Source organism: Dermacentor albipictus, chromosome 2, assembly GCF_038994185.2.
Source record: "Dermacentor albipictus isolate Rhodes 1998 colony chromosome 2, USDA_Dalb.pri_finalv2, whole genome shotgun sequence".
NCBI lineage: Eukaryota > Metazoa > Arthropoda > Arachnida > Ixodida > Ixodidae > Dermacentor > Dermacentor albipictus.
The window spans coordinates 191,019,882-191,047,096 of NC_091822.1; the positions used below are offsets into that span (position 1 = coordinate 191,019,882).

Below are 27,215 nucleotides of genomic sequence, written 5' to 3' on the forward strand. Positions count from 1 at the left end.
GGCAGACCACGAGACAAGGTCATTGAATAAAGAACCAACTTTGACTACGTGTTCTGTGACGTGACGGCCTCGATGTGTCTCTTGTCAGTTAAAGTCCTTTTATTGTCGGTCGGTCGCGAACGCCACCTCGCGATGCTTGTACACAACTGAGGTCAGGCCCGTTGCGCTGGTAGCTCAAGGACCTGAACATTGCCCCCGACCACGGAGACCTCGGGGGCGATGTTCAGGTTAGCTCAAGGCTCGAGCCATCCCGCATGCATCCAGTCAAGGAGGCAATGGCCCGCATTCCCTCGTTTATCTCGTGTTAACAGCCGCCGCCAGATACTTTATACGGGTGTTACACGGCGCACTTTTGATTGCGATCAAGCCCGATCCACCCGATCCGGGTCGAATTTCTCGGTTGTGATTGGCTCCTTTGCACAAAATGCTCGAGAGAGCCAATCGCAGTCGAGAATTCCGATCATGATCGGTGCCGATCACGATCAGAAGTTTGCGTGTGACACCGGTGTTAAGTTTCGGTTCGTGGCGATATGCGCTTCTCACATAACTTTGCAAGAAACTCTACTAAACGAAGCTACTTTAAGCATAGAGAAATGAACATAAACAACGTGTATATTTTTCTATTCGTTAGGCTTTAGCGCTTATGCAACACGTATATTCACTGCCACGCTGACTGCGAAAGTATTTTTGAGTGATGATGATAGTGTTTAGAAGAAGCCTGACGTCTGCCGTCGACTTGCACAACTCCGACATTCACCTGACCAAAAACACTCGTGTGTTTAGTCATGTGACCAACCAGCATGGCTAGCATTTTGGAGTACGGTGGTAGTGGTTGTGCATTCCTTTCGTTCATATGACTGGAAGAAGCTTCGGTATGGAGCTACCATAAAAACGGAGGTGTGCCATGGGTGCGAGAGACTCGAAGCCTTGTTCAATTACCAATGAAGATGCTTCCAAAAGAGGTAATAGTTCGTCTGCGGCGAGGCCCATCGACGTTGTTAAGCCTAAAGAGCTTGTCGAAAACTGATGGTGATTTTACGTAATAATGTGGAAAAGCGACCTGCGAACGAGCTACGGTGTTTTTCCTAGTGGCGAATCGCCAAAGACAGTCGTACATTTACGCTAAAGTTGACATATGTTTTCCGACTGCAATAGTGCTGCTGTTATCTCACGTTTGTTTACTCGTTCATTCAGACCGTTTACCTTTTTCGTTATGTTTTAGTCCCTCTGGTTATGCTCAGAATTCTTAGCCAATAGATTGGGGACCGAACACCGGCGTACTTATCAGTGTTTTGACACGATTTGCTAGAATAATCTGAGTGAGCACTACTTTCTCCGGGGCAGCAGACGTGCGCCTGGCTCCGTCAGCTGTTCCACCTTGACGTCTATTAAGGGTTAAATCGCTAAGGGAGGCTAGGTTTGCTTGCAACATAAATGTATTCTTTTGACTACTGATGTTGTCTAGACGCGGTAGCTGCACCCGACACCTTCGCAGATGCGCCGTTCTGATCCGAAGTTGAGGTAGCTCAGTTTCGTGCATATTACGCGCGTTCTACTCACAGAAACAGCTTTGGTTATAATGTGCACATCCCATAGCAGTACTGGCGAAACGTGCGTCTGTTTACAGCGCTGAAAGTGCCAACTAGTAAAACGAAGAAAGAAAGGTTCTGGTAGGCGTTTTTTTTTATTCGGAATGTGAAGTATATTGTGATGTGCTGAGCTTATTCTCGCTGATGAATGGGCGCCTAGCATCATATTTGAGTTAAGTGTTATCACTGTCAGGTATTTGTATCTATGTGCACCGTTTGTAATTTTTTTGGTATTTGCTACATTTGCTCTGCAGTGGCCGAAAACAATGGGTTTATGTTGTGCCTTGTGTTCTGTTTGCGCTTCCGCTGTGATTAGCATTTTTGTGCCACATTTTTGTACAAGCAGAACTGTTATCTGCAGCAGGGCTTGTGTGATTGTGAGTTAAGATTATGTTCATGGAAAACAATATTTTGCATTAGTCACTACATTCCTGCAGCCATTAAACTAATTCAAGAAGGTGATTTCTGGCCTTTTGTGTTTGGATGCGGCACACATTCAGTCAATTTCCCACGGTAGCCGTCACGGTGTTGCAGAATTGCAGTGATATGCTGGATGTCATTAAGGGAGCCCAGTATTGTCTTTTCAGCTAAACTACACCACTCATTTTATTCAAAGGAAGATTTTGCTCAACGATAGATGCTTCATGCAAAATAAACTTGAAGTGTGCATAATTTGCAGTAATGCCAGACAAACCAGGCAGATTTTGACGTTAGACAGAACAGTGGCGCTGTCTGTTATCAGGAGGAGGAATCCACTCCTCATTTTATCCTTTCTAAAGATAATTTGTCCTTCTAAGGCAGACAGTGCCACCATTTCTCTCACTGAGAAAAATTTGTTCAATCCAGTACCACTGTGCATAACATGTACTTCCGATTTCATCACAATCATCGGCCCATTTCTAAAACTGCCAGACCAGCTACAGGATGAAGGTGTCTCCCAGAGATCTCAATTACCCATATCTTGTGCTAGCTGATTCCAAGTTATGCTTGCGAATTTCTTAATTTCATCACACCACCTAGTTCTCCTGCGCCCTCAACTGTGCTTGCCTTTCCTTGTACCCATTCTGTAACTCTTAACAGACCACCTATTATCAGTGCAGTGCATTACTTTGGATTTATTCTCGGCTAAATTGTGAACGAACCCGCCGTGGTTGCTCAGGGGCTATGGTATTAGGCTGCTGAGCACGAGGTCGCGGGATTGAATCCCAGCCACGGCGGCCGCATTTCGATGGGGGCGAAATGCGAAAACACTCGTGTACTTAGATTTAGGCGCACATTAAAGAACCCCAGGTGGTCAAAATTTCCGGAGTCCTCCACTACGGCGTTCCTCATAATCAGAAAGTGGCACGTAAAACCTCATAATTAATTTTTTTTTTCTAAATTGTGAATGAACAGGCCATGCCTCCATAACATACAGAGTACGTGGCGTCATTGAACAGTTGAAAAGTTGTCATTGTGTGAAAATTGTGAACCAGAGAAGCGTCGATTAAACCAACACTGCAAAATTAGATAACTCGAGCTAAATTGAAAAACTAGGCATCTTTATTATTGTGTTCACCAGTCACAGTGAGAAGAGAGCTTTTGCAAGCAAGGAAAGAAGAAAATCAGAGTAGCGGTACTACTGTGATACCTCAGATCTGACATCGGAACTGGCCGACTCAGAGAGCAGCAGAGGGATTGGGGATTACTTCAACTCATCCGTTTTAGCACAGGCTTTTCAAATTGAGGAAAGGTAGCGGGACCTTTGGTGGAAATTTTCTAGGCAACAGTCGTATAGCTCACAGCTTCCTTCAGCTGATAGTCGGCATTTGTGTTGTCCACTTCTCTTGTGTCAGTGTCTGCACACCTTACCCCTTCTTTGCGTTATGAGATATATTCCCACACAGAAAACTGTGGTAGACTTCCAGATGAATCGTCTATCAATCTGACTTGGCCTGTTTCATTTAGTGTCCCTTTAAGGCACGTAATGTGCTTGCTTGTCATATCATTGCAACAAAAAGAGCTCTTTTAATACGTTGTAGTGTCTTGCCTTCTGTGACCAGCTACTAGGGAGCTGACGTATAAAACTGCCAGACTAGCTGTGTTGATGCCTTGTGTGCTTAGCATGGCACATTCCATCAACTTGCATGGTTCTCTTTCTAAATCATTTAAAGTGGCTTGTTTTCTCATGAGTGGCAATTTCAAAACCACCTGGCTTTTATCTTGCTCAAATCTCATAATACATTTATGACTAACTTTTAATATGTCATATGATTTTCACCGATTCGAACATTGGCACGCATCAAGGTTTTACCATATCCTTCATTGTATACTTGTAGACCGTTGGCAGGCACTGAGAGGAATGCTACAGAGATGGAGCTTATGCACATGTATTACTGTGTAGTCCAGCAGAATGTGAGTGTTTTCTGTTTAGGTTTAGTGAGGCAGATGCTTAATCAGCATAGCTTGGTACTTGCGATGGTTTCACATTTGTCAAAACTTGGGAAGAGAGAAGGAGAAAATAACTTTCAAATTGAACACTTAGTAGTGCATTTTATATTACTTTAGTACAAGTGCTGTAATAAGTAAAATATTTATCTTTTTGGCCTCCAAATTAAGTGTGAGTCAGGCTTTGGGATTATTTTCAGGAGTGCTGTCAGGCATGTGCTTATTACTTCTGTAGCATTCCCTCATTGCCACAGAAAGTTGTCTGCGAGTATAGATATTAGAGTTGAAAAGAATGAGACAAAGCAGGAATGCAAATAACAAAGTGCTGACTTGCAACTAACGTTTATTGTGGGATGGAACATACACTGGAGAGAAAAAAACTGCAAGAGGAAACAAATCTGGACAAAGTGATTACGTATAGTTTCATGCTGCATGCCACTAATCCAGCCACATACATGGTAGTCACATGGGAGCAGGACATTGCGACATATAGACATTTGCTGTGGCGCGCTTGGGCACCTCCTATGCTGCTACTCATTGTCAGTGTCGATGCAGTCGCATAGCAGGCTCAAGCTGGAACAAGTGTCAAAATGTCTGTTTCATACTCCCTGGTTTATTATCTTTTTCATGACGTCACAACACTGTAGAAACGAAAATGAAACTAGGTGCAGTAAAGCTATTAGGTTAAGTTATTTGGGGCGCTTTTAGGATCTCGAGTGTTTTTTTTTTTAATTTATAAGTGCACAAAGTCCCTGGCCTTCATTTAAAGCAAAAAAGAAAAGAGTTGGAAATATGTCAGTACCCCTTTAAGTGTGTGCACATAAACTATAAGTATGTCTCGCTTGCTATATTGACACACGTCACAATGTTGGGCATTACAGGTGAGCGCTAACTTGTTCTCATGATGACTTACTATTATAAATAAGCATTTCTTTGATTGCACTCAAGGTTTTTCTTGCTTGCTATCCTTTGAGGCATTAATTTGTGTGAGAGAGAGAGAGCTATTTGAACTTGGAATGTTTTTCACACCATATCTTTTTCTTCACTCCATTGGAATGACATTGCCTCAATTGCTTTCTGAGCTATATCTGTGTCAGATGTCTGAAAGAAGGCTGCCATGTATACGTAACAGTTTTAAGTGTTTCAAGGAGTACACCATGCACTTATAATTTAGGACTGCCTCTTCAGCTTGTTGCATTTCCTTTAGGTGCAGATGCTTTGGGTTAGTATAATAAAAAGAAGGGATCCAAAGAATACATAGGATTCAAAATGCAGCTGTTGCTTTGGTAAGACAACACCCCTTTTTGATACATTGGCTATAGCCTGAGGTTTCACTTGTGATGTTCACTTTTACATTTGCAAGTTCGAATTGTTATCCCCTGTTATTTTTAGCAGTTCATTGCGGTCAGCCATCCATCTTCATGACGATATGCAGGCTTATGATATCACAGTAACAATTTTCATCATCATCATCACCAGCCCGGTTATGCCCACTGCAGGGCAAAGGCTTCTCCCATACTCCTCCAACTACCCCGGTCATGTACTAATTGTGGCCATGTTGTCCCGGCAAACTTCCTAATCTCATCCGCCCACCTAACTTTCTGCCGCCCCCTGCTACGCTTCCCTTCCCTTGGAATCCAGTCCGTAACCCTTAATGACCATCGGTTATCTTCCCTCCTCATTACATGTCCTGCCCATGCCCATTTATTTTTCTTTATTTCAACTAAGATATCATTAACTCGCGTTTGTTCCCTCACCCAATCTGCTCTTTTCTTATCCCTTAACATTACACCTATCATTCTTCTTTCCATAGCTCGTTGCGTTGTCCTCAATTTAAGTAGAACCCTTTTCGTAAACCTCCAGGTTTCTGCCCCGTATGTGAGTACTGGTAAGACACAGCTGTTATATACTTTTCTCTTGAGGGATAATGGCAACCTGCTGTTCATGATCTGAGAATGCCTGCCAAGCGCACCCCAGCCCATTCTTATTCTTCTGATTATTTCAGTCTCATGATCCGGATCCGCAGTCACTACCTGTCCTAAGTAGATGTATTCCCTTACCACTTCCAGTGCCTCGCTACCTATCGTAAACTGCTGTTCTCTTTCGAGACTGTTAAACATTAATTTAGTTTTCTGCAGATTAATTTTTAGACCTACTCTTCTGCTTTGCCTCTCCAGGTCAGGGAGCATGCATTGCAATTGGTCCCCTGAGTTACTAAGCAAGGCACTATCATCAGCGAATCGCAAGTTACTAAGGTATTCTCCATTAATTTTTATCCCCAATTCTTTCCAATCCAGGTCTCTGAATACCTCCCGTCAACACGCTGTGAATAGCATTGGAGAGATGGTATCTCCCTGCCTGACCCTTTTCTTTATTGGGCTTTTGTTGCTTTCTTTATGGAGGACTATGGTGGCTGTGGAGCCACTATAGATATCTTTCAGTACCTTTACATACGGCTCATCTACACCCTGATTCCGTTATGCTTCCAAGACTGCTGAGGTTTCAACTGAATCAAACACTTTCTCGTAATCAATGAAAGCTATATATGAAAGTTGGTTATATTCCACAGATTTCTCTATCACCTGATTGATAGTGTGAATATGGTCTATTGTTGAGTAGCCTTTACGGAATCCTGCCTGGTCCTTTGGTTGACAGAAGTCTAAGGTGTTCCTGATTCTATTTGCAATTATCTTAGTAAATACTTTGTAGGCAACGGACAGTAAGCTGATAGGTCTATAATTTTTCAAGTCTTTGGCGTCTCCTTTCTTATGGATTAGAATTATGTTAGCGTTTTTCCAAGATTCTGGTACGCTCGAAGTCATGAGACTTTGCATATACAGGGTGGCCAGTTTTTCTAGAAAAATCTGCCCGCCATCTTTCAACAAATCTGCTGTTACCTGATCCTTCCCAGCTGCCTTCCCCCTTTGCATAACTCCCAAGGCTTTCTTTACTTTTTCCGGCGTTACTTGTGGGATTTCAAATTCCTCTAGACTATTCTCTCTTCCATTATCATCGTGGTTGCCACTGGTACTGTATAAATCTCTATAGAACTCCTCAGCCACTTGAACAATTTCATCCATATTAGTAATGATATTGCCGGCTTTGTCTCTTAGCGCATACATCTGATTCTTGCCTATTCCTAGTTTCTTCATCACTGCTTTTAGGCTTCCTCCGTTCCTGAGAGCCTGTTCAATTCTATCCATATTATACTTCCTTATGTCAGCTGTCTTACGCTTGTTGATTAACTTCGAAAGTTCTGCCAGTGCTATTCTAGCTGTAAGGTTAGAGGCTTTCGTACATTGGCGTTTTTTCATCAGATCTTTCGTCTCCTGCGGTAGCTTATTGGTATCCTGTCTAATGAAGTTGCCACCGATTTCTATTGCACTCTCCTTAACGATGCCCATAAGATTGTCGTTCATTGCTTCAACACTAAGGTCCTCTTCCTGAGTTAAAGCCGAATATCTGTCCTGCAGCTTGATCCGGAATTCCTCTATTTTCCCTCATACCGCTAACTCATTGATCAGCTTCTTACGTACCAGTTTATTCCGTTCCCTCCTCAAGTCTAGGCTAATTCGAGTCCTTACCATCCTATGGTCACTGCAGCGCACCTTGCCGAGCACGTCCACATCTTGTATGATGCCATGGTTAGCGCAGAGTCTGAAGTCTATTTCATTTCTAGTCTCGTCATTCGGGCTCCTCCACGTCCACTTTCGGCTATCCCGCTTGCGGAAGAAGGCATTCATTATCCACATCTTATTCTGTTCTGCAAAGTGTACTAATAACTCTCCCCTGCTATTCCTAGTGCCTATGCCATATTCCCCCACTGCCTTGTCTTCAGCCTGCTTCTTGCCTATCCTGGCATTGAAGTCGCCCATCAGTACAGTGTATTTTGTTTTTACCTTACCCATTGCCGATTCCACGTCTTCATAGAAGCTTTCCACTTCCTGGTCATCATGACTGGATGTAAGGGCATACACCTGTACGACCTTCAATTTGTACCTCTTATTAAGGTTCACAACAAGACCTGCCACCCTCTCGTTAATGCTGTAGAATTCCTGTACGTTAGCAGCTATATTCTTATTAATCGGGAATCCGACTATTCCTTTCTGCTATTCTGCTAATCTGCTATTCCTTTCTGTGTTTCTTCAGTGGTTTAAGCGGCACTCTTCCTGCTCCTGTGTTAACACCATTATCGGCCAATCATGAATGGTGGCTGACAAGAAAGAAATAGAACTGAACGAAACAAATCCTTACGTTACACTGTGTAGTAGTGTTGCAAAGGCACTTCAACTTTCACTGATCTAAATCCTGAATTTTGACATGTGTAAGTGGTTCAAGTGTGGTAAATCAATATTGGAGTTCTACATGGGCCTGTACAAGCACTTATCAAATATCTTTGTTTAGAGTCAACTTATTTCAAGTGTTTCTGTTTGTTTGTTCAGTCGCCCTGGGTAGCCTTTATTGGCTTCATTATTCAATTTCTCTATCTTGTACAATTAATTAGCTGGAGAGCAGTATTTTGATTTATCATCCCAGCAGGGTTTTAACTCCATAAGCAGTTTCGACAACCTCGGCTAGTTATGAGCGATTGTCACTTTTTACAGTAAAGCTGTATATGGCTAGCCGATTTGTTTGTCCGTCTGTCGCCTGTGCGCCGAAAACTGCTCCGGCACAATCCCATGCACATGTGAAAAAGAGAGAGAGAGAGGCACACTATCGGCTGCACCAGCAGTGACGTTGCTCTCCATCACAGCCGAGCGCGCACACATCAGTTTCTTTTAGGCTCCGAAAAGGGTAGGCCATGCGTCGTACATACTCCTGAGGAGCAGGCAGCTTTCGATCAGTAACACTGTGAGCAGAACTGGGAATGAGCTCTTCTGCGCTGTGCCGACGCTGCAGCCCGGGCACAAGAACAGTCTTGTGCAGCCGAGTGCAAGCAGCAACTGTGTACCGAAAACCCGGCAGCCTACCAAGCCATTGTATAATGAACCATCGGTATTAACCTAGTGATAAACATCGGGGCTGCACGTTTCAGCTTCACGGGTTAACCATCTGTATGGAGTGCATGGGCGGTGATTTTTGGCTTTATGACACACTTGTTGTAGGCATTCTATGATCATAAATTTTGTTATATTAGACTTTTTACTCAATTTGTTGACATACTTCTATGTTCTAGCCATGTTTAAAGCATATATCAGAAAGTAAGTCATTATGGTAGATTATGCAGGAGAAAAAAAAAGCTCTTAATTCTTTAATGACAGTGCATACACATAAGCAAACAAAAAATTGGTCATTTTCTATGTGTGCAAAACACATTGAGAATAAGCATTATCAATGAAAATATTTCGTGGAAGCTTTTCAAGCAATAGGAGGGAAGACCAGGTAGAGAACTAGAAGTGGGCTTCATCCCAAGCCACTTATGGCTCCATTTGGAATTTGTACAGACAGCTCTCGTCATGTGTGACACCACTGCAGCTGGAAATCTTGCATCACTCTGTCATCTCTGAGCGTGCATTCGAAATGAAGCGAGTCACCTGCCACACCTTGCCCTGCGTTCCTGCTCTAAACCAACAAATGATGCTAATTGCCTGTTATTCAGTGCTGACCGAAGACATTTAACCAGGAGAATTTGTACTCAATACCAAAACTCTAATATTTTTTTTTATTGTATGTTGCCTGCAGGCAATGCCAGCCATTAAATCGTTACGGGGATAAAGAAATCCCAGCCATATCATTGAGCAGAGCCAATATATTTCACTTTTCCTTTTTTTTTGCCATGCTTTGTTCTTTTGTATTATGAACATTTGTGTGTTTTTCATGGCGCTTAGTTTTGTTAGTGTGTAAGGAGAGTAAGACAGAGCTGCCAGGCTGGTGTCATTCATGCACTTTGTATCGACACGCAGTGACTGAATCCGAGTTGAAGCGACTAAGGGATGCCTTCAAGAGGGCATCAAACCTTAGTGGCATCATCACAAGGCAAGCGTTCATCAAGGAAGTGCTCGGTGAATTCGTACCTCTCAAGCTAGCTGAGGTAAGCAAGGCTCTTCGTCAGTTCCCACATTTTTAAAACTTTCTCAGGTTCCCTAGGTAACTTATTCATCTTGCTTTTAAAGCTTATTTTACTTGTGTGGATAAATTAATCAAACTTTGTATATTAAAAGCTCAATTTGAATATGCAACTTTTTTAGTACTTTGTTATACTCGTGTAAGGGCCACACTTTCTTTTGCAATTTTGACAACTGCTGTGGCTCTTGCAAGTTTTTCCAGCAGTGCAAAAAGCGAACATTGTTCTTTTCATAATGAATTTGTTTGTTCCTCTGAGTGCACCCCTCTTTCTGTATGGACCACCGATATACGAATTTTTTGTCCACGCCGATGATGTGGTCAGCTGCCTCCTGCCTGCTGTGTTGCTTGATGCATGCCAAAACCTTTAGCTTGAAGGGAGTACCACACGCTGTCAGGCGCTTAAACAGCTTTGTGCTTAAACAGGCTATGTGCTTTTTTCTCTTTTTTTTTCCCACCTTTTTTAATTTTAGTTGTAAAAGTTGAGGGTGCAGCAGCTCTTGATCAGTGTATGTAGTATGTTGTTCTTAGTGCATTGTTAAACTTGGATACCAAACTGCAATTTGTATGTGTGTAGTGAAGCAAAAATGAAAGTTCTTCCTGACTTCGCATAGTACTACTTGACCAGCTTCGCCACAACAAGCTTTTACAATAAAATTTCTTGGAAGCAGATTTCATTCGGTATCATTAATAGAACCGGCGGTATCACTTGTCCAAATTGAGTGAGTTGTCATGTTTGTGGTAATGAGAAAATGCAGAAAACTACATGTGTAAGAGAGAGTAATAATTGGCATGTATTAGCGATATTCTATATGGGAGACACTGGTCTGGAACAATGTTCCTATACTTTTACACGGGAATTTCAAGCAGTTGTATCCACCATTTGACAACAACAGTCATTCAAGGTGTCTGGGTTAAATACTTCAGAGACACTGGCTGTAAACCATCGGCTACACCTTTGACTGAAGTTGTGATTGACTATTCGCTACAATAGGCATCTCTGTTATTATAGAACATCAGGCAAAATGAAAATTCTGTGACTAAGCTACAAGGGGTCATAGTCACAGTTCACTGAGAAATGCAGGGCTGTTGCAAAAGAGGCTTAAGTACCAAAACAGCATTATCACATTGGTTGCGAAACAGATGTGTCATTCTTACACATTTGGTTAGACGTTACTTTCTTCGATTTCATCTGGCTGCTTTTAGTGTGTACTGGCTTTGTGTTATTGCCATTGCCAGCCCACTTATTCATTGCTTTGTCATGTCTCTACACAGATTCCTTATCTTGTTTGCAGTGGACATAATCTTGCATGTCTTTTTTACTGCACATTCTTTGTGAAACAAAACTGTTGCATACACGGGAGATTGTGTGACTCTTAGAAATATTTTGACCTTCTCTTCCTTTTTGTGGCATGCATTTACAGTCATTATCACTGTAGTAACCTCTTATGAGGTTCATACAAGGTGAAAAACAAATATGTTGGAGTGACATGGTAGTATACATAATTTGCAGGTATGTTTAATTAAAGATATCTCTGCTGCACTATATAGTTGTACATGTTAGCTTTCAGTGCAACGAAAATGCTGCTGAAAGCTAACGTACTAGTTGGGCCAACTCGCCAAACAATGTGTACTACTTTATGAATAGCCTTAACAGCTGCTGTAGTAAGCTTTGATGGAAGAAGATTGTATTTAAGAGCATCCAGCATGCTCGTTATCTTCCTTACTACAGTCTGCTTCATTTTAGATGACTTTGCCAAGACTGCTGTTTTATTGGCACTTGTGTATAGTCTGGCTGATATAGTTCTAGCACACAAAGAGAAATGTATTGCACATCCCTTTTTCCTTTGCCTCAACGAACCTGTGTTGTCTTTCTTACATATTTGTTGATGCAGTTGGGCTCTTGTTCAGCTGATAAAAGGTGGTTTTTATTTAAGGTCAAGATTTATTCTGAGGGCTGCCTTTACTTGCGAGCAACATATGCTCTATAAATAGTGACCCTGGTCTTCTGCTTCGGAATTTGAGTCTGTATGGTCAGATCTTGGCCATGATTGCCAAATTTTCATGGGAGCAGAATGTAAAAGCACACGTGTGCTCTGATTTATGTGCAAAAGCTCCAGAGGGCCATAACTAATCGGGTACCCTTCACTGCAGTGACAACATTACCCTGCAATGAAGCTTGCAGTATTAAGTATCAGCAATAATTGTACTAGAAACACCATACTCTGCTCATATTCGGAGCTTGTATGACTAAATGTCGGGTTCTTACCTGTGCTCTTGGGACAAAAGAACGACAACACAGTAGTGCAAACAATCACAAGAGCATTTATTGCACCTTTCATAGACTAATGCCTGCTAGCCAAGTTGCTGTCCACAAAACATGCCGATGGGTGCGTTACAAATTGCGGAAGTGTGACTCACCGCGACCGGATAACGAGTGAATATGTTCGCCCCATGCTGGACACCAACACCTGGTCGTTCGTGCGTACGGTCACGAGAACGGTGGCACGTTCGAACAATCGTGCTCATCGATTCCAGGGTAGTCCTCGCGTGACGGTCTTGCAAAAGCATGGATCGGCACATGCGCATACCATCCCCGCTGTTTGCCGGCCCCTGAGCCAAAGAGGAAGAGCCTTCTCATTTTTGCACCCAAGTAACCCCGCCGTTAGGTGGCGTTAACAGAGCAACACTCGCGCCATCTCTCGTACTACCCGGCAAGCCTACCGATGGCTGCAGTAAAGCTACGTGGCGAAGCTGGATTACAGGAGGCGGGAGCTATGCGAGAAAACATCAGGGGACGCGTGAGAGTCACGCATCCCCACACTACAGATAGCTAGACAGTGTTATTAGAGCCGTCACATGGGGCAGATGACATCTAAGTGGAATGGCCACCTCCAAGCAAACGTTGTGCATATGCTTATTATTCTGATGGCCTACAGCAGGGCTACACTACGCTATACTATTGCTGTTGCACATATCAAAAGGAAACTGAAATCTTCAGAGATTCTTTCTACATTTTGTGCAATAGTACTATGGGTCTACATTCAACAGATATGTTTCAAATATAGGTGGCATGATATTTGTTCTGCTCTGTTGACTGTGTGCATGTATTTCACCTACAAAGAAGGTTGGTAACCTTGTATACCCAGGCTTATGAATGATTTTATCACCTTTCACTGGTTCATTTTGTGACAGCATCCTGAGCTGTGGGTATTTCTGTCAAATGTAATTGAAAGCAGTTGGTGTTTCTTGGCTTTTATTTGAACAGTCATTTTTACAGTACATAGATGAGCTTTCCAATCCTTCACAGAGGTTCCGCATTGATTCTTGTCTGTGTCCAGCACATCTTCCAGGCATGTGGTGGCACGAGCAAGGGCATCACCTTCAAGGACCTCCTCTGTGGCCTGGTGCTGCTCACACGAGGCACCCGCGAGGAGCGCATCCGATGTGTGTATCATTGCACCACTTTGCGCCAAATTTCTAAGCCTTTTTTTCTCTCTCCTTGCCCACCTTCTTTTCACAGTTTACCCATCTGACCTCCTGTATTCAACCTCTCTGATATCACTGTTTGGTTTTGCTCATTCCTTCTTTCATTGCGCTTCATCTGTGCATTGTTTTATGACCCATACACCTTGTGCTGTTCTGCTCGACTAACATGCTTTCTAGCTTTTTGATTTATTCTTTTTCATTCCAGTCTCACGAACAGTGCTTTTCTCTTAACTCTATAGGCTGGAGACCTTTCTATCACTTTCACGGTTGATGCCTGTTGTGATGCAGCATCGCTACTGTCCGTTCAGACTTGCCAGACATTTCATGTGTAAAGTGGCTTAGCTTAGCAGCACTTAATGTTGCCTGCACTTAATGTGAATAATCTTGGCACAACATTCCTGATGCATGTCAAAACTGCAGGGGGAAGCATGCTGGGTGCACATCCTTTCTTGCCCGATTGTTTTCGTGGAGAGATAGGCACAACGGTTTGAGTGCTTGCTGGAAAGGCGGCAGTGTGTACATGGTTCTTGGCCCTTCCTCCCCCCTTCCCATTCTCTCTGTTGTGTTTGCAGTTATTTTCAACCTGTATGCAAACGAAGGAGGCACACACATCCACAAAAATGACATGATCAAGCTGGTGCTTGCCTGCGATGGCGGTTTCATTCCAGAGGCGGTGGCTGACTGCTTTCTAGAGGTGTGGCACTTGTTTCTCTTCTAGTGTGTTGTAACTCTCGGCGAAGGTTTTTGGGGGATGGTTTAGCATTGTCGCATCATAACAGTTTTCCTCAATGTGAAGTTCAAACTTGAATGTTTTCTTTATTGTACGCATCATGTAGGGCAGGGTGCTGGCAAGCACAGATAAGAGGTTGAGAGATGATTTGAATTATGTGCCTAATGTATTGCTATGTGTTGGCTTCTGTGCGCTTTATTTTCGTGACCAGCCTGATTGGCATGGTTTATATAAGCACTACAGGTTAGCTTGCTAACCACGTGATTGCACTGTGGCATCACTGAGCAACTAATCGAATATACAGTAGAATACTTTTTTAATAATTATTGAATAATGAACAGCCGTTTTCACAATTAATATAAAATGGTGTTCAAATTGAAGTAGTAGTATTCATAAAGTTAGCAAGTATGTGTCATTACGTTGCACATTTTAAAGTATTGTTTATTAAAAGCACAAATGGCACATTTGGAACAAATGAGCAGTTTGTTTGCCTACACAGAACTCCGCAGAGAGTTTGTATGATTGCTGTATATCTGTTAGTCTGGCTCTCAGTGATGTATCCTGCTTCACTACATAAGTTCTTAGAAGTTTTATGCCTCTATGTCTGCACAGAGGAATTTTGTCGTACTTTTGCTCCGGTTTTGTTTCATTGCACGCAGTTGACATATTGAAAAAAAAAAAATTAATAATCATTTTTATTTGCACAAAGACAAAAATGTTCGAAAACTATTCTAAAGATGTGTGCATTTACGAATGACTGTTCAATTCAAAGGTTGAATTAAATAAGACACTATACAATTTGTTTCTTGAATGCTGAATTTCAGTAGCATATGCAGTAATATAGCCACAGTGGCACTTTGCCATCCATTTCTTTTTTCATCATTAAGGCAAATTTCTTTGTTTTGGGAATATGAACAAATTTGTCCACAAGCAGCTTGTGTTGTATATCTGACAGGGTCTTTTTTGCAAACCTGCATGAAACTTATATGTCTATGTAATCTGCTCTTTGCCAGGAAGCAGAGCCTGTTGAGTAAGTTGCAGCAAAGTTTATAATGCCTTTTGGGAGGCGGTGCAAAGAGGTAGCTGCTGTAGCCACGGTTCATTTAGGCCGGCCAGCCATGGTGCAGAGAGGTCTCAGAAGTGGCAACCACTGTGGCCACTCAAGTTGAGCGCGCTAGCGTGCTCTATTCTTGCGTTACCTGCATGTGAGCCCTCTTCTTCACCGGCTTTGGAGGAGATAGTTGTGCTGCTACACCCCCCCTCCCCTGCTCCTAGTGCGAAGCGCAATTGAAATAAAGTCCAGGGGTAAAGCCAAAGTAAAGTGTGCAGATGGTGTCTTCGTTGGTGGTGTCGGGTTCACACAGTCCGGGAGAGATGTACCAGGCAGCACCGGCAGCATAGGTTGTGAGTGAAGCGCAGCTACAGTGATGCTGTAGTGCGAAATCGTGACCTGTTGCAGGTTCTCGTAGGAGCCCGGGCCTGTACATGTTGGAGCTCAAAAGTAGATAGTCTAGCAGCACGGCACTTGTGTGGACATAGCGCGAGTGTTGGTCACTCACGATGTAGATGTAGAAGTGATACTAGAGCTGAAGAAAATGCATGCCAGAGCTTCTCTTGTAAAACTTTCATAGGCCATGCATCTGCAGAAGGTGTGAGCACAGCAAAAACTGCTACTGGCGGTGAAATCTTGAATACAGATAGCATCAGGGTTGCGGTGGTCGCTAAAGGCATCATGAAGGTTGTGTTTGTGGCGTCGCCGTGCCTGCAAGATTGAAATTTGCACCTAGTGGAGCCAATGGGAGAGCCTCTGAAACGGTGATGAATGAGTTGCCCCCGAATGAAAAGCAGGCAGCTTGTGGAAACGTCCAAGGAAGGAGAGTGACGGGCCATAGAGTAGCTGAAAGCACTCGCGTTTGGAAAAGTGAATTCCTTAGAAAGAGTCGTCGCGCAGCTGCCTTTGAGCCAGCGAACAAGCTCGCAGACCGAGTAGAGGTTTGATGCTGAGGACGGCGCTTGCTGACACTCGGCAAGGGTGGGCGTAGGCGATGTGGGCTGACAAGACGCGGAATGACGTAATGGTCCAAATGGCGAGAGCTGTTGTGAGTGAGCCCTTGAGGTGACGTAGTGAGCAAGGCCGGGGGATGACAGCTGGAGCCTGGAACACAGTCGGAGACTCGAACTTTGTTGAGAAGAAAGGGGCTGTCCAGCAGAATGACCAGATGCCCTGCATGTTGATGTAGAATTCGCAGACACCCTACAGCCGCAGGACGCCTGCCAGACCATTTGAGGCCATGTCACTCGCGTTCGCAGAATCGGCATGCTGACGCTGGCATGGCTGGGCTTGGTGGTCTGGGTCACCAATTTGTGGGAGGTGGCATGAAGTGGTAGCCGCTGTAGCCATGGTTTATTTAGGCCGGCTAGTCATGGTGCAGTGAGATGTCGGGAGCAGCGAACTTGGCGGCCGCTCAGGTCGAGTGTGCTAGCGTGTTCTATTCTTTATCGACCTGCACGTGAGCCCTTTCCTTCTTCGCTTCCTTTGGAGGTGCTAGTTGCACCGTTACACCCTTTCCATTGTTTGCTCTTCCTATCAGTGATGCTTACTTGTGACAAGTTGAAATCTTGAGCTATGTTATGTATTTTTTTGCATATTCTCTTTTTCTCTCCTGCCCAGAGTGAGAAAGTGACCTTTGAGGAGTTCCAGGAATGGCTCGAGCAGCACCCAGATGCCACCTCACTCACAAGATGGCTCCTGAACGAACCGTCATCTGTGACCCTGTCAAACGATCTGGAGACACCCACCTTCTACCAGACACTGGCTGGAGTTACTCATTGTGAGTTTGTGTATGACAGAGACCTTTTTTACTGCACCAAACAAAACTGCAAACCTGGCCTCACTAGGGTTGCTATTTCTTTGAGATACCCTGCACCGCAAGCCTTTATGTGGTGTGGGTTTTTCAAAGTCCTTCAGTTAAAGGGCCCCTCACCAGGGCCCATAGCAAATTTTGGTTATACGCTGGAAGTTATGTGTCCTCTAGGGAGCATTCTTCCGCAAAAAAATTTTCAAATCGGCTCGTTAATAGCCAACATAGAAATATCTCAGTGCCGCGAACCCATGATTTCAGTGGTGAGCTCCACTGCCAAACGAGACAGACACTCCCCCCAGTCGCCCCGTCTAGCCTCTGCAAGCGAAATTCCTTCCCTGCTCCCACCCATACTAAACCTCGAGGATTACATGACGCATACATCATGGCCCTGCCTTCATTTTTATTTCTCCTCACTTTCATTGTTTCTTTTTTTTGCTGCGCTGTGCATTTCCACTGACGGTGTTGGGTGCGAGCTGTTGTGATTCTCTCATATCGTGCAACGCATGATTTCGTGTGCTGTGCGCACAAAGACACCTGACTAGCGGTATAATTCAGTGCTACACGACTACTGAGGCAGAACAAGCGGATCGCAGAGCATGATCACACGCTGGAACACGGTAAAAAAATGGCATAGTTTCGGTACCTGCGCACGTGACTGCACGACCGTGGGAATATGCTGACGAAATGAAAGTACATCTCTCTTGCTTCGGTGCAAAGTAAAACAAAAAACACGCAGACATTCCGGTTGTGTGTTTTATTGTTTCTCTAAACTTCAATTCGTCAATTCAAGCAACAGATCACACAAAGACCAGATGCTGCCTTGAATAATTCTTGAAGTCACGTGTCACCACGAGCGACGTCACACTGCGAACACGAGTACGTAGGCACAGGGACACGAGTACTTCACCGTCCGGCTTGGAGCACGGTTGTCGCAAGGGAAAGGGATTGAAATTTCAAACCTTTCTGCGGTGCGTAGCGATGTAATTCTTTGCAAACACGATCGTTGGCATGCATTGTATGCTCTGCGCTTGTCAGCTCAAAACGGCCAGACCTGATGAGGGGCCCTTTAATACCCCTGTCACACGGACGCGGCTAAAGTCCTTTTAACTCCCTTCAACCAAGGACGTCTTTATCTCGAGGGAGATGCGCGCCATGTCACACGGCAGTCTTTTAGCAAAGGAAGTTTAAGGAAGTTCCTAGCGAAAGGGGACGGAAGATCTCGCTTGCAGACTGAAGGGAGTATTCTTGTTCCCAGCGTGCTTGAATTTCAAGTCAAGAAATCGCCCTCATTTTTATTAATTTCACTTTTATGCGCAATTATAACTGTTTTTATTGCATATAATATAGTATTTGAGCACTGACGAAGATATTTGAGTTGAGCAGCTACATTCGACTCTGGAACCAGGCGTTCTCGGAATGGCTGCTGTGTTTTCCCTGACTGTGCCATTTTTTGTTGTTTTGGTCAATGTGATCGCACGTCTCGCGCATGCGGAATGAGGGATTCACGTCTTTCCCAAGACTTTTTAGCAATATATAACGTGTTTCTTTCATGATTGCGTACAAGGTGAGCAGCGCCTAACGGGCCCCCAGCGGCAGCTTTCAAAAGCTCGCTTATAGGCCATGTGGCATGGAGCTAACTCCTTTGAGGTGAAACTCCCTTGTGATCCTTTAAGGGAAGGAAGTTTGAAGGAGATCCGAGTTGCCTGTGTGACATGGGTATTAGTCAGCATTGGTTGTGCTTCGTCACTTTGCCTCACTTCCTGTGAAATGTGTTTGAGGTTCTTGCGTGCCCTGCTATGCAGTGGAAGAGACGGACATCATAGAGCTGGAGAAGCGCTACTGGCAGCTCAAGACTCAATCTCGGACGGGGCGCTTTGATCTTGAAATGCTGGGGCCACTCATTTCACCACCTGTGCCTCCTGTTCTTTGCCAAGGTACCTGCTTGTTTTTCCGACTGTTCATTTTGTGCTATGCCTTAAGTTTGAATACTATGCAGCCCTCCACTTGCAACACTATTCACTGAAACCAAGAAATTTATTTTTCAGGTTAGTTTAGTAGAAAACCATTTTCTAGCTATATGTGCAACATTGTTGAAACTCATTGACAGTGTAAGTTGCACCAGTTTTTTTTTTTTTTTAATATGCTATAAACACATTTTGTTGACTGTCATCGTGAGCGAGTATGACAGCTTTGATAATGTATTTATTTAGTCAAGATAATTGTCGTGGGGAGTAGTGGCTTTGGTCTGGCACTGCTAAGCATGAGGTCACGGGTTCAATTCCTCGCCTTGGCTGCTACATTTCAATGGGGGTGAAATGCAAGAATGTCTGCCTGTCACATAAAACCACTGAGTTTCATTTCTATAGTCTAGATCTATTCTAGTAATTTTTAAGTATTCATTTCAAGGCACAAATGCCATTTTCAAAACAGGAGAAAGCATATGGGAATATTCATCACTTTTCTTGTTTGCCACAGGTTGTTTTGTCAAAATGTATTGTTTGGTTAGTTTGATTTCATATTTTCAGATTAAGATTTGTTTAAGTAAATTGCATGAAATATTACTCGTGGACAATTTTTCTTGGCTATGACGCTAAAGCTATGGGGGCAAGGCTTCTGCACATGACTGTAAACGTACACAACGTAGTCCGGGAGCGCTCGGCACTGGTTTCGGTTTCGTCAACATCGCAGAACCTCTTTACGGAACCTTATCGTCAAGGCAGATACAATTTAACTCGGCGTGAATCAATGTTAATTCGCATATGAAGTTTTGAACAGCGAGCATCGCAGCCTGAGTCGGAGCTCCGAAGCAGCCGTATGGCGTCGATTAGGACTTGGACGTGCAACTGACGCCGGCATCGGTAGAGCTGGCGCAGCAGTCAGCTCGCTCACTCGTTTGTACATGCTGATGGTTGCGATTCCCATATGGGTTCGCTTGGTTTCCGCGCAGACGCTGGACAAACTTTTTTTGTGTTCTTCAGCAGTCTTTTGTTGCTCAAGTTGGCCACCTGCCTCTCAGCGGAGTTGATTAGTGGGACAGCAACGAACATTTATCAAAAGACTCGGGTGGCATTTTACGTTTGATGAATATGCAAAACGTGCGACACACTCGGGTGTGCGAAAACTCGGGAGAGCAACCTAGAAATACAATAAAATACTGATAGCTGACCGGTGAATGTTCCGTATCATTTCAAATTAGGTGCTCCCACGTAAGAAAATGAGTGCAAAACTGCAGGCAAGCAGCAGTGAAAGAGGCACGCTTAGTTTCTGTAGCCTTCACTTCATAGCCAAGAAAAGTTGTCCGCAAGTATAACAGTAGGAGGTTCTGTGGTTCGTTATGGTGGCTAGGAGTGCAAGAGAACATGTGAGACAAGAAAGGGCGATAGGGATGATCACAGTGCGATTTGTGATTGTCCCCAGAAGGTGCATTGTGACCGTCCCTGTCTCCTTTTCTTGTCTGTGATCTCTGGCGCTGTTTACCACTTCTGTTTTGTGCAGTTCTTCTTGGGCCCAGAAGGGAGGCAGGAAAGAATTAATAAAATTGTAAACTGTGTGCTTGTGCAGGGGAATTTAGGCACTGGCAAACATGCTATTACTGTAGAAAAAAATTATGGGGTTATGCATGCCAGAACCATGATATAATTATGAGGCACTATTATTGTAGAAAGCCCACAAGCTATGTATAAATGATAGCCAGTGCCATTTAGGAATGTCCACATAGACAATTTTATTCCAGCAGTAAAAGCATTCACGACTGCATCTGATACGCTATAAACTTGTGTAAGAAACCAGTTGGGGCTTTTTTGCTTCATTTTGCCAAGTATTCAGGTCTTGTTCATTAAGAAGTGCTCAAGAGTATGTCAATCCAGATGTGGGATAAACAAAACATAACACGAGGGAACTATAAAAATACTGGTCAAATGCAGAAAAGGCATATGCTGGAATAGATTTTGTGAAGTACTGGCACCGTTCTATAGTGCACAAAGTAAGACCTTGGTGAACATAAAATAAAATTGTTGTTCATGCCTAGATTTGGGTGATTACAGCAGTATGTCTTGTTTCAGGGATCTTCAATGCCTTTGACGAGAACAGGGACAACCACATTGACTTCAAGGAAATGGCCTGTGGGGTTTCTGCATGCTGCAGGGGACCACTCACCGAGCGGCAAAAATGTAAGCTGAAATGTCAGTTTTTCTTTCTTTTTAAGTGTAAACTCCGTGGTTGAAAACCTAGACAGCAATGACTTCTACTGTATGAGACTACGGTAGAGCATTTTAAAGACCAGCCTGTCTTTCTTTCTTTTTTTTTTGTGCATGAATAAAATATATAGATGCAAGTATGTCAACAATGTGGGTGTCATATTCTAGCATGAGCTGCCTGCATTTGCTGGGGCTTCTCTTGTTTCAATTTCACCTTCCTGTTTCGATCTGGTCTTTTTCGTGCACTATAAATATTGAGTAATTTCTCCTGTGTTGTCTTTGGTGTCAGTGTTTGTTGGCTTCATATGATATGACTAATAAAAATCAGGCCCCTTGGATAACTCCCTTTCTTCTGTTTGACTTTGTTGCATTGCTCAATTGTCAAAAGTGCATATTCAGTGGCTCATAGGACATTAGTGTTAGTAGGCTATAGGAATGTCTTTTCGGGAAATGTGAAATGGTGTGATTGACTTCTCAGTTTCTGATGTTGCACAGCTTGAGCAGTGGTAGCAGAAGTGGTAGTGGCATGATAGTAGCTTGCTGGCTAATTGAGGTGAGAACTGTGAGCATATTGTTAAATGGCCTCTCACCAGGCTTCTTTGAATATTTTGGTTATGCCCTGGAAGAAATTAAGTCTCTGGCATTGTGTGACGAGAATTCTTTAAGAGGGTGTAGTGATAGCAAAGATAAGAAGCAAATGAAACGTTGTGATACAATGGTATGACGAGGAAAGCTGCTCTCCCCACAGCAGATGCCCTCCCCACTGCAGATTGCCTTTTCCATTGCTTCAACCAGTGCCTATCAGGGGCCATTCCTGCTCTTGCCTCTCCTCTTCCATATCGGAGCCCTTATGACATATAATCATGCCACTCACTTTCACTCGTGAAGTTTTTCTGCTAACTGGGACACAGCTCACAGGGTCATTCTGTGTGAACAGAAGTGAACTGGGTGTTTCAGCATATTTTCACTTCATAGAAAAAAAAGTTAATACAGAGAAGCATAGTCAATGACATGCCTGTGCTACCAGTTCCCACTGGAACTGCTGGAGGTACCATGTCCATGAGGAATGGCTCTGTGTTGCGCAATTATTGTTGTGCAGGGGAGCTAAACATTGCATTTCTCATGCTTTGCAGTCTGCTTCAAGGTGTTTGACCAGGACATGGATGGCATGCTGTCACGGGAAGAAGTGGGCAACATGCTAAATCTGCTGATGGTGCTACACCAGGAGGAAAGAAATGATGAGGTGAGCACTCGGTTTTCCGTCATTGCAGTTCATAGCTATTACAGTCGAATATGGATAATTTGAACTCGAAGGGGCCTGAAAATTTGTTAGAATTAAAAGCAGTTTGAAAAATAAAGGACTTGTTCTTGAAGTATTTGCGCACCATAGCACGGTGCACAAATGGTGCGAGTCATGAATTATCGCAGTGCGCAAGCACACAGTGAGCGAGGACCACGAAACGCTCACTTTCTGATAATGGCAGAAAGTGAAACTTCAAGGAGCAGGCTAAGCTGGCGCCGGGCCAGTGGGGCTGGCGGCGCTGGCACGGAGGTGGGCACACACTGAGACCATCGGAGGTGAGGGAGTTGCGAGGGAGTTTAGAAGGACGGCGAGGCGAGCGTAATTGTTAGGAAAGGCAAGAGGGAAGCGAATTTGCTTTCCTGCCATATTGATGGATGGCACTAATTACTTTTCACTGAAGCAGCGTAGTTGCCAAGGCCAGACTGGTTTTCCACCGCTGCTTTCCTTTGTGTGCTCATGTGCTTTTTCCTTCATCTGCTGACAGATCAGTGCTGTGTTTACATTCCTCGTCCTGCATTTTTAACACGAGTCATGTCTTATCATGAGTGCGAAGTTTTGCCACTGATCATAATCGTGTTGGTGGGCTCCCTTCTGTTGTGCCGTTGCCGCGTTCAAAAGACAAGGAGAATGAAGTACTGGGTGTCACTTTCACATTCTTGTGTTCAGGGTCTGTCTTGTCCTACAGAATTGGATGTGGTTCAGTGTATCCAACACCCTTTTCATCGGGACGTCTCAGTTCAGACTCATCATTGTAAAAAAACAAGTGCGAAAAAGCCCAACCTGAGCCAACTGAAATAAGCGCGAACGAGAGCTGACATGAGCAGACGATAGTGCGGAACAAGGGATCCGGCTGAACCAGACACCAGTACGAATAGAGCGGTCGGGCCGGTCTGCATGACGCTATTCTCCTGCATGTGCATCACTGTAGGGGCCGTTCTCATTGATTTCCTCTGCTCGCGGCTCCCTTGCCGCCGTAGCGAGCCACGACAAATTGGTCCAGGGGCAATCCATCCTGTGGTGCACGTTTGTAACTGTGGCATTATGGCGCTACGCAGAAACAGTGGCCTTGCCACTTGAGAGGGGGTGAAATTTTCGCCACATTTTTTTTTTCTTCGCGTGCAGCATTGAGGCTTTGAAGCCTCAATGCGTCACGCGAAGAACGCCATAGAAGTAAAGCATTGAAGCTTTATTTCTATGGCTGGGTGACAGAAATGCTGGTCGGAGGCGGCGCTGTGGGATTTGGCGCACTGCTGAGAACATTGTTGTAGCACGGTATGTCCGAATTAACCATCACAAATGCTTGCATGTTCGAATTACCACGTGTTTTTGTCCATTGGAATACACATAACTTTGATTGCACCACACTGTCAGTTCGCATGAATTGGAAGTTCGAATGAACGAGATTAGACTATATTACAAGCTATGTGAAGGACAGGGGACCCAAATTTAGCATTGCTGCTCCTTTGGCCTGTGTCTCCGGTGCATAGGCGAGCAGGGCTTTGTTAAAAGCTAGTCGATGCACCACAGCTGTGTGATTAATCCTAGGCTACATGCTGTAATCAGAGTACAAATGTTAGTGGAATTGGGGGTATTCAAATGCTGTCACAGCTGCTGAGTACTGTATATAAGTTTATAATCTTCTCAGCTTTCATACTTACGAACCATAAGTTTCATAGAGTGCTTTGGAAGCTCTGTCATTCTTTACTTGTACTGTTTGCCAAGGCTGACGCAGTCAGTGGCATCACCAGAACGTTTTCTTTTTCTCTGTTGCTAAGTGCGTGCACAATTTCTCCATTTCCAAGCAGCTTTAACCTTTTACATGCCTAACTTTTCTTTTTTCCAAAATATTGCTATGTTTTTCATGGTTGATTAATTGTGAACATTGCAGTGATAGCAGTTTATTTGTCATTTACTCATGTTTGTTACCATCATGTATTTGAGTTGCAGATTGGCATGTTTACAGAAACAGTGTGCTCTTAAACTCCTTTATAACGAAGGCTCATGACCTCCAAAATCCTTTGTCAGACAGGTCGCTTTGTAAAGGTCACACACTGTATCGCTCACAAATGTGTAGGCTAAGTATGTTGAAGAAAAGAAAAGCAGCTGCTTGGTCTACTTGTTTTGCGCATGTGCAGCCTTTGAAAAATGTTGTTTTGGGTAAAGTAAGGTACCATTTATAGTGAAAACATTCGCAACCATGGCAATTTACGCTGTAAGCAAGGTATGCTGTACAGTCGCCGACCGTTTATTCGGACCTCACGGGGACTGCGAAAATGTCCGAATAAACAGGTGTCCGAAAAAGCAGATTAAGAAAAAAAAATGAAATCCTTTATTTACACGCACTTATTCGGGCTCGGCCGTAGGCTTGAAGAAAACGTGAATGCGCCGTTGCACGCTGTTCCGTTTACGCGCAATCAGATAAGCCTGAATCTCGGAGAGGGTCGTACGGTCACTATAGGCGGCTGAAAGCACAGTCACTGCTTGTACACGCTCCGCATGCGACGGCAGTGTAGCACATGGCCCGTCATCTTCCGACTCGGAGTCATCGTCTGGCAGCGCAACAGAAACCTGACGAATTATCTCGCCGTCGTCAAGTTCTGCGCATGTCTGTATAGCAGTGTCAGCACCTGTGAAACTGTCAAACGAGATGATGTCTGGAATCACAATGCAGCCACTGCGCACGTCTCGGCAGAACATTTTCCGCGTCAGTAGGGAGCACATCGGAAGGCGACAAATCCTAGGCCTCCTGGCACCCGCTTGCCGGCATTCCCCAGCGCATTCTGCGTGGGCACTGTCGGCGCCATTAGACACTTGACGTGATGTTTCCGTATGCCGTGTTGGTTAACCGGAACCTCGACACAGCACACAAAGCAAACACCAGTCGCACAAACGAAAAACATGGCCTACTCGCAACGCAGTGCGCGAAGAAACAAATCGGCTGCTGGATTGTCTTGACATGGCTTACTAAGCTGATACCGGAACTGCTGTTGAGCCGCTCTATCGAACCAGGCAGAAGCTCATGATGATGAGCGGGGATTTGCAGCAGGGCCACTTCGTGGGCCAGCAAGAAGGCTCCGTTTAAACAAAAATGGCATTCAGCAAGTCGAACCATGCACCGGTCAGAGTCGGTGCATGGTGCTTTTGATCGAGTTGGCTCAAGGAGTGTCCGAAAAATCAGACGAGAGGTTGCAAGGTGTCCGATCTTTTGGCAGTTGTTATACATTATGGTCTATGGGGAGAATGGCAGTGCCGTGAAGCAGACCGAATAATCGAGCATGTCCGAATTTTCGGAGTCCGGAAAATCAGTCAGTGACTGTAATTACAATCCCAATGAAGGATGCGTAATGCATTCGTACTTGTATGTTTAGAATAACGTCTTCGATCATAGTGCTAGTCATTTATTTTTTGTGGTAATGCCCATCACGGATTGCCCATTGTCCTCATGCGCTGTACATGTCCTCGGTCCCTCTAGGGCACATGTCGCGGTAACGGATCACCTATCATACTATGCTAAAATGTTATGTAACAGGAGCACAATATGCTGTAGTAAGGAGTGTTGGGATCCGGTTCTGGGGTGCATGGTTCATACTCGGGCATCACTGAGTGTCGCTTACCAATGCCTCTGAGGCACCTAAAACATGGTAGCTGGCCAGTGCTATACTGGGCCGTCGTACTGAGCTGGCCTAGAGGAACCATGCTGTCGTTCATATCTATTGCCGAGAGTTGCTTGTTGGTGAGGAGATGAAGTCAGGAGGTTGAAGGTGTGGGGATGCGCGACTCTCGCGCGTCCCCAGATATCTTGTTTTCCCCCCATCTCCTGCAATTCCGCTTCGCCGCGTGGTCTGCGTGACGCCCGCGGCGGTCGATGTGGTTGAAGCGCAGCGCGAGAGATGGCGCGAGTGTTGCGCTGCTAACGCCACCGCTGCGGGGTTACTTGGGTGCGGGAAAGACAAGGCGCCGTCTCTGGGATTTGGGACAGCAAGGAGGACGGACGTGCCGTGCTGCGCGTGCGCTGACCGACGCTTCTGCGAGACCGTCTCGCGTGGCCGCCTTCAAACGCGCCACCGTTGGCGTGACCGTACACGCGAACGACCAGGCGTTAGGATCCAGCATGGGGCGAACATATTCGCTCGCTATGCGGTCGCGGTAAGTCGGACTTCTAGATTTGTCGCGCGCCCATCGGCATGTTTTGTGGATAGCAACTCGGCTAGCAGGCATTGATCTACGAGAGGCGCAATAAATGCCCTTGTGGTTGTTTGCACTACTGTGTTGTCGTTCCTTTGTCCCAAGAGCACGGGAGGAGAACGCACATCTGGCGCCCAACGTGGGGCTCTTGTGGCATCGGACGAGAGATTTAAGTTTTGCTTCATTCGAGACCTTTGTTTGAACCGAACCGTAGGGCTAGCGTGGATTTTGATCGCTAGCGTTGGCGGCGTGCTTTCTTGAGTGAGGCAATGGTGGCTGTAGTGTGTTTGAACATGTCAACATGCTAAGCCTTTTCGCAAGTGTTTTTTAATGGCATTCGTTGGTACGAGAGCCACGTGGTCTGCATCC

The 27,215-nt window shown here is 44.6% G+C and overlaps 1 protein-coding gene across 6 annotated transcripts in view; it reads left to right on the forward strand.

The window, feature by feature from the left end:
* The first annotated feature begins 743 nt into the window (after positions 1–743).
* Positions 744–27,215, forward strand: part of Usp32 (Ubiquitin specific protease 32) — a 121,009-nt gene continuing 94,537 nt past the window's right edge. For 4 of the 6 annotated variants that reach the window (XM_065427386.1, XM_065427387.1, XM_065427388.2 and 1 more), the window contains exons 1-8: positions 744–962; positions 9,920–10,047; positions 13,421–13,526; positions 14,141–14,262; positions 16,970–17,129; positions 18,965–19,096; positions 21,224–21,331; positions 22,492–22,601. In XM_065427386.1, coding sequence (XP_065283458.1) covers positions 905–962; positions 9,920–10,047; positions 13,421–13,526; positions 14,141–14,262; positions 16,970–17,129; positions 18,965–19,096; positions 21,224–21,331; positions 22,492–22,601 — 924 coding nt within the window. In that variant the 5' untranslated portion in view covers positions 744–904. The remainder of the gene's footprint in view (positions 963–9,919; positions 10,048–13,420; positions 13,527–14,140; positions 14,263–16,969; positions 17,130–18,964; positions 19,097–21,223; positions 21,332–22,491; positions 22,602–27,215) is intronic. The other 2 variants (XM_065427390.1, XM_065427391.1) reach the window with 2 other exon arrangements.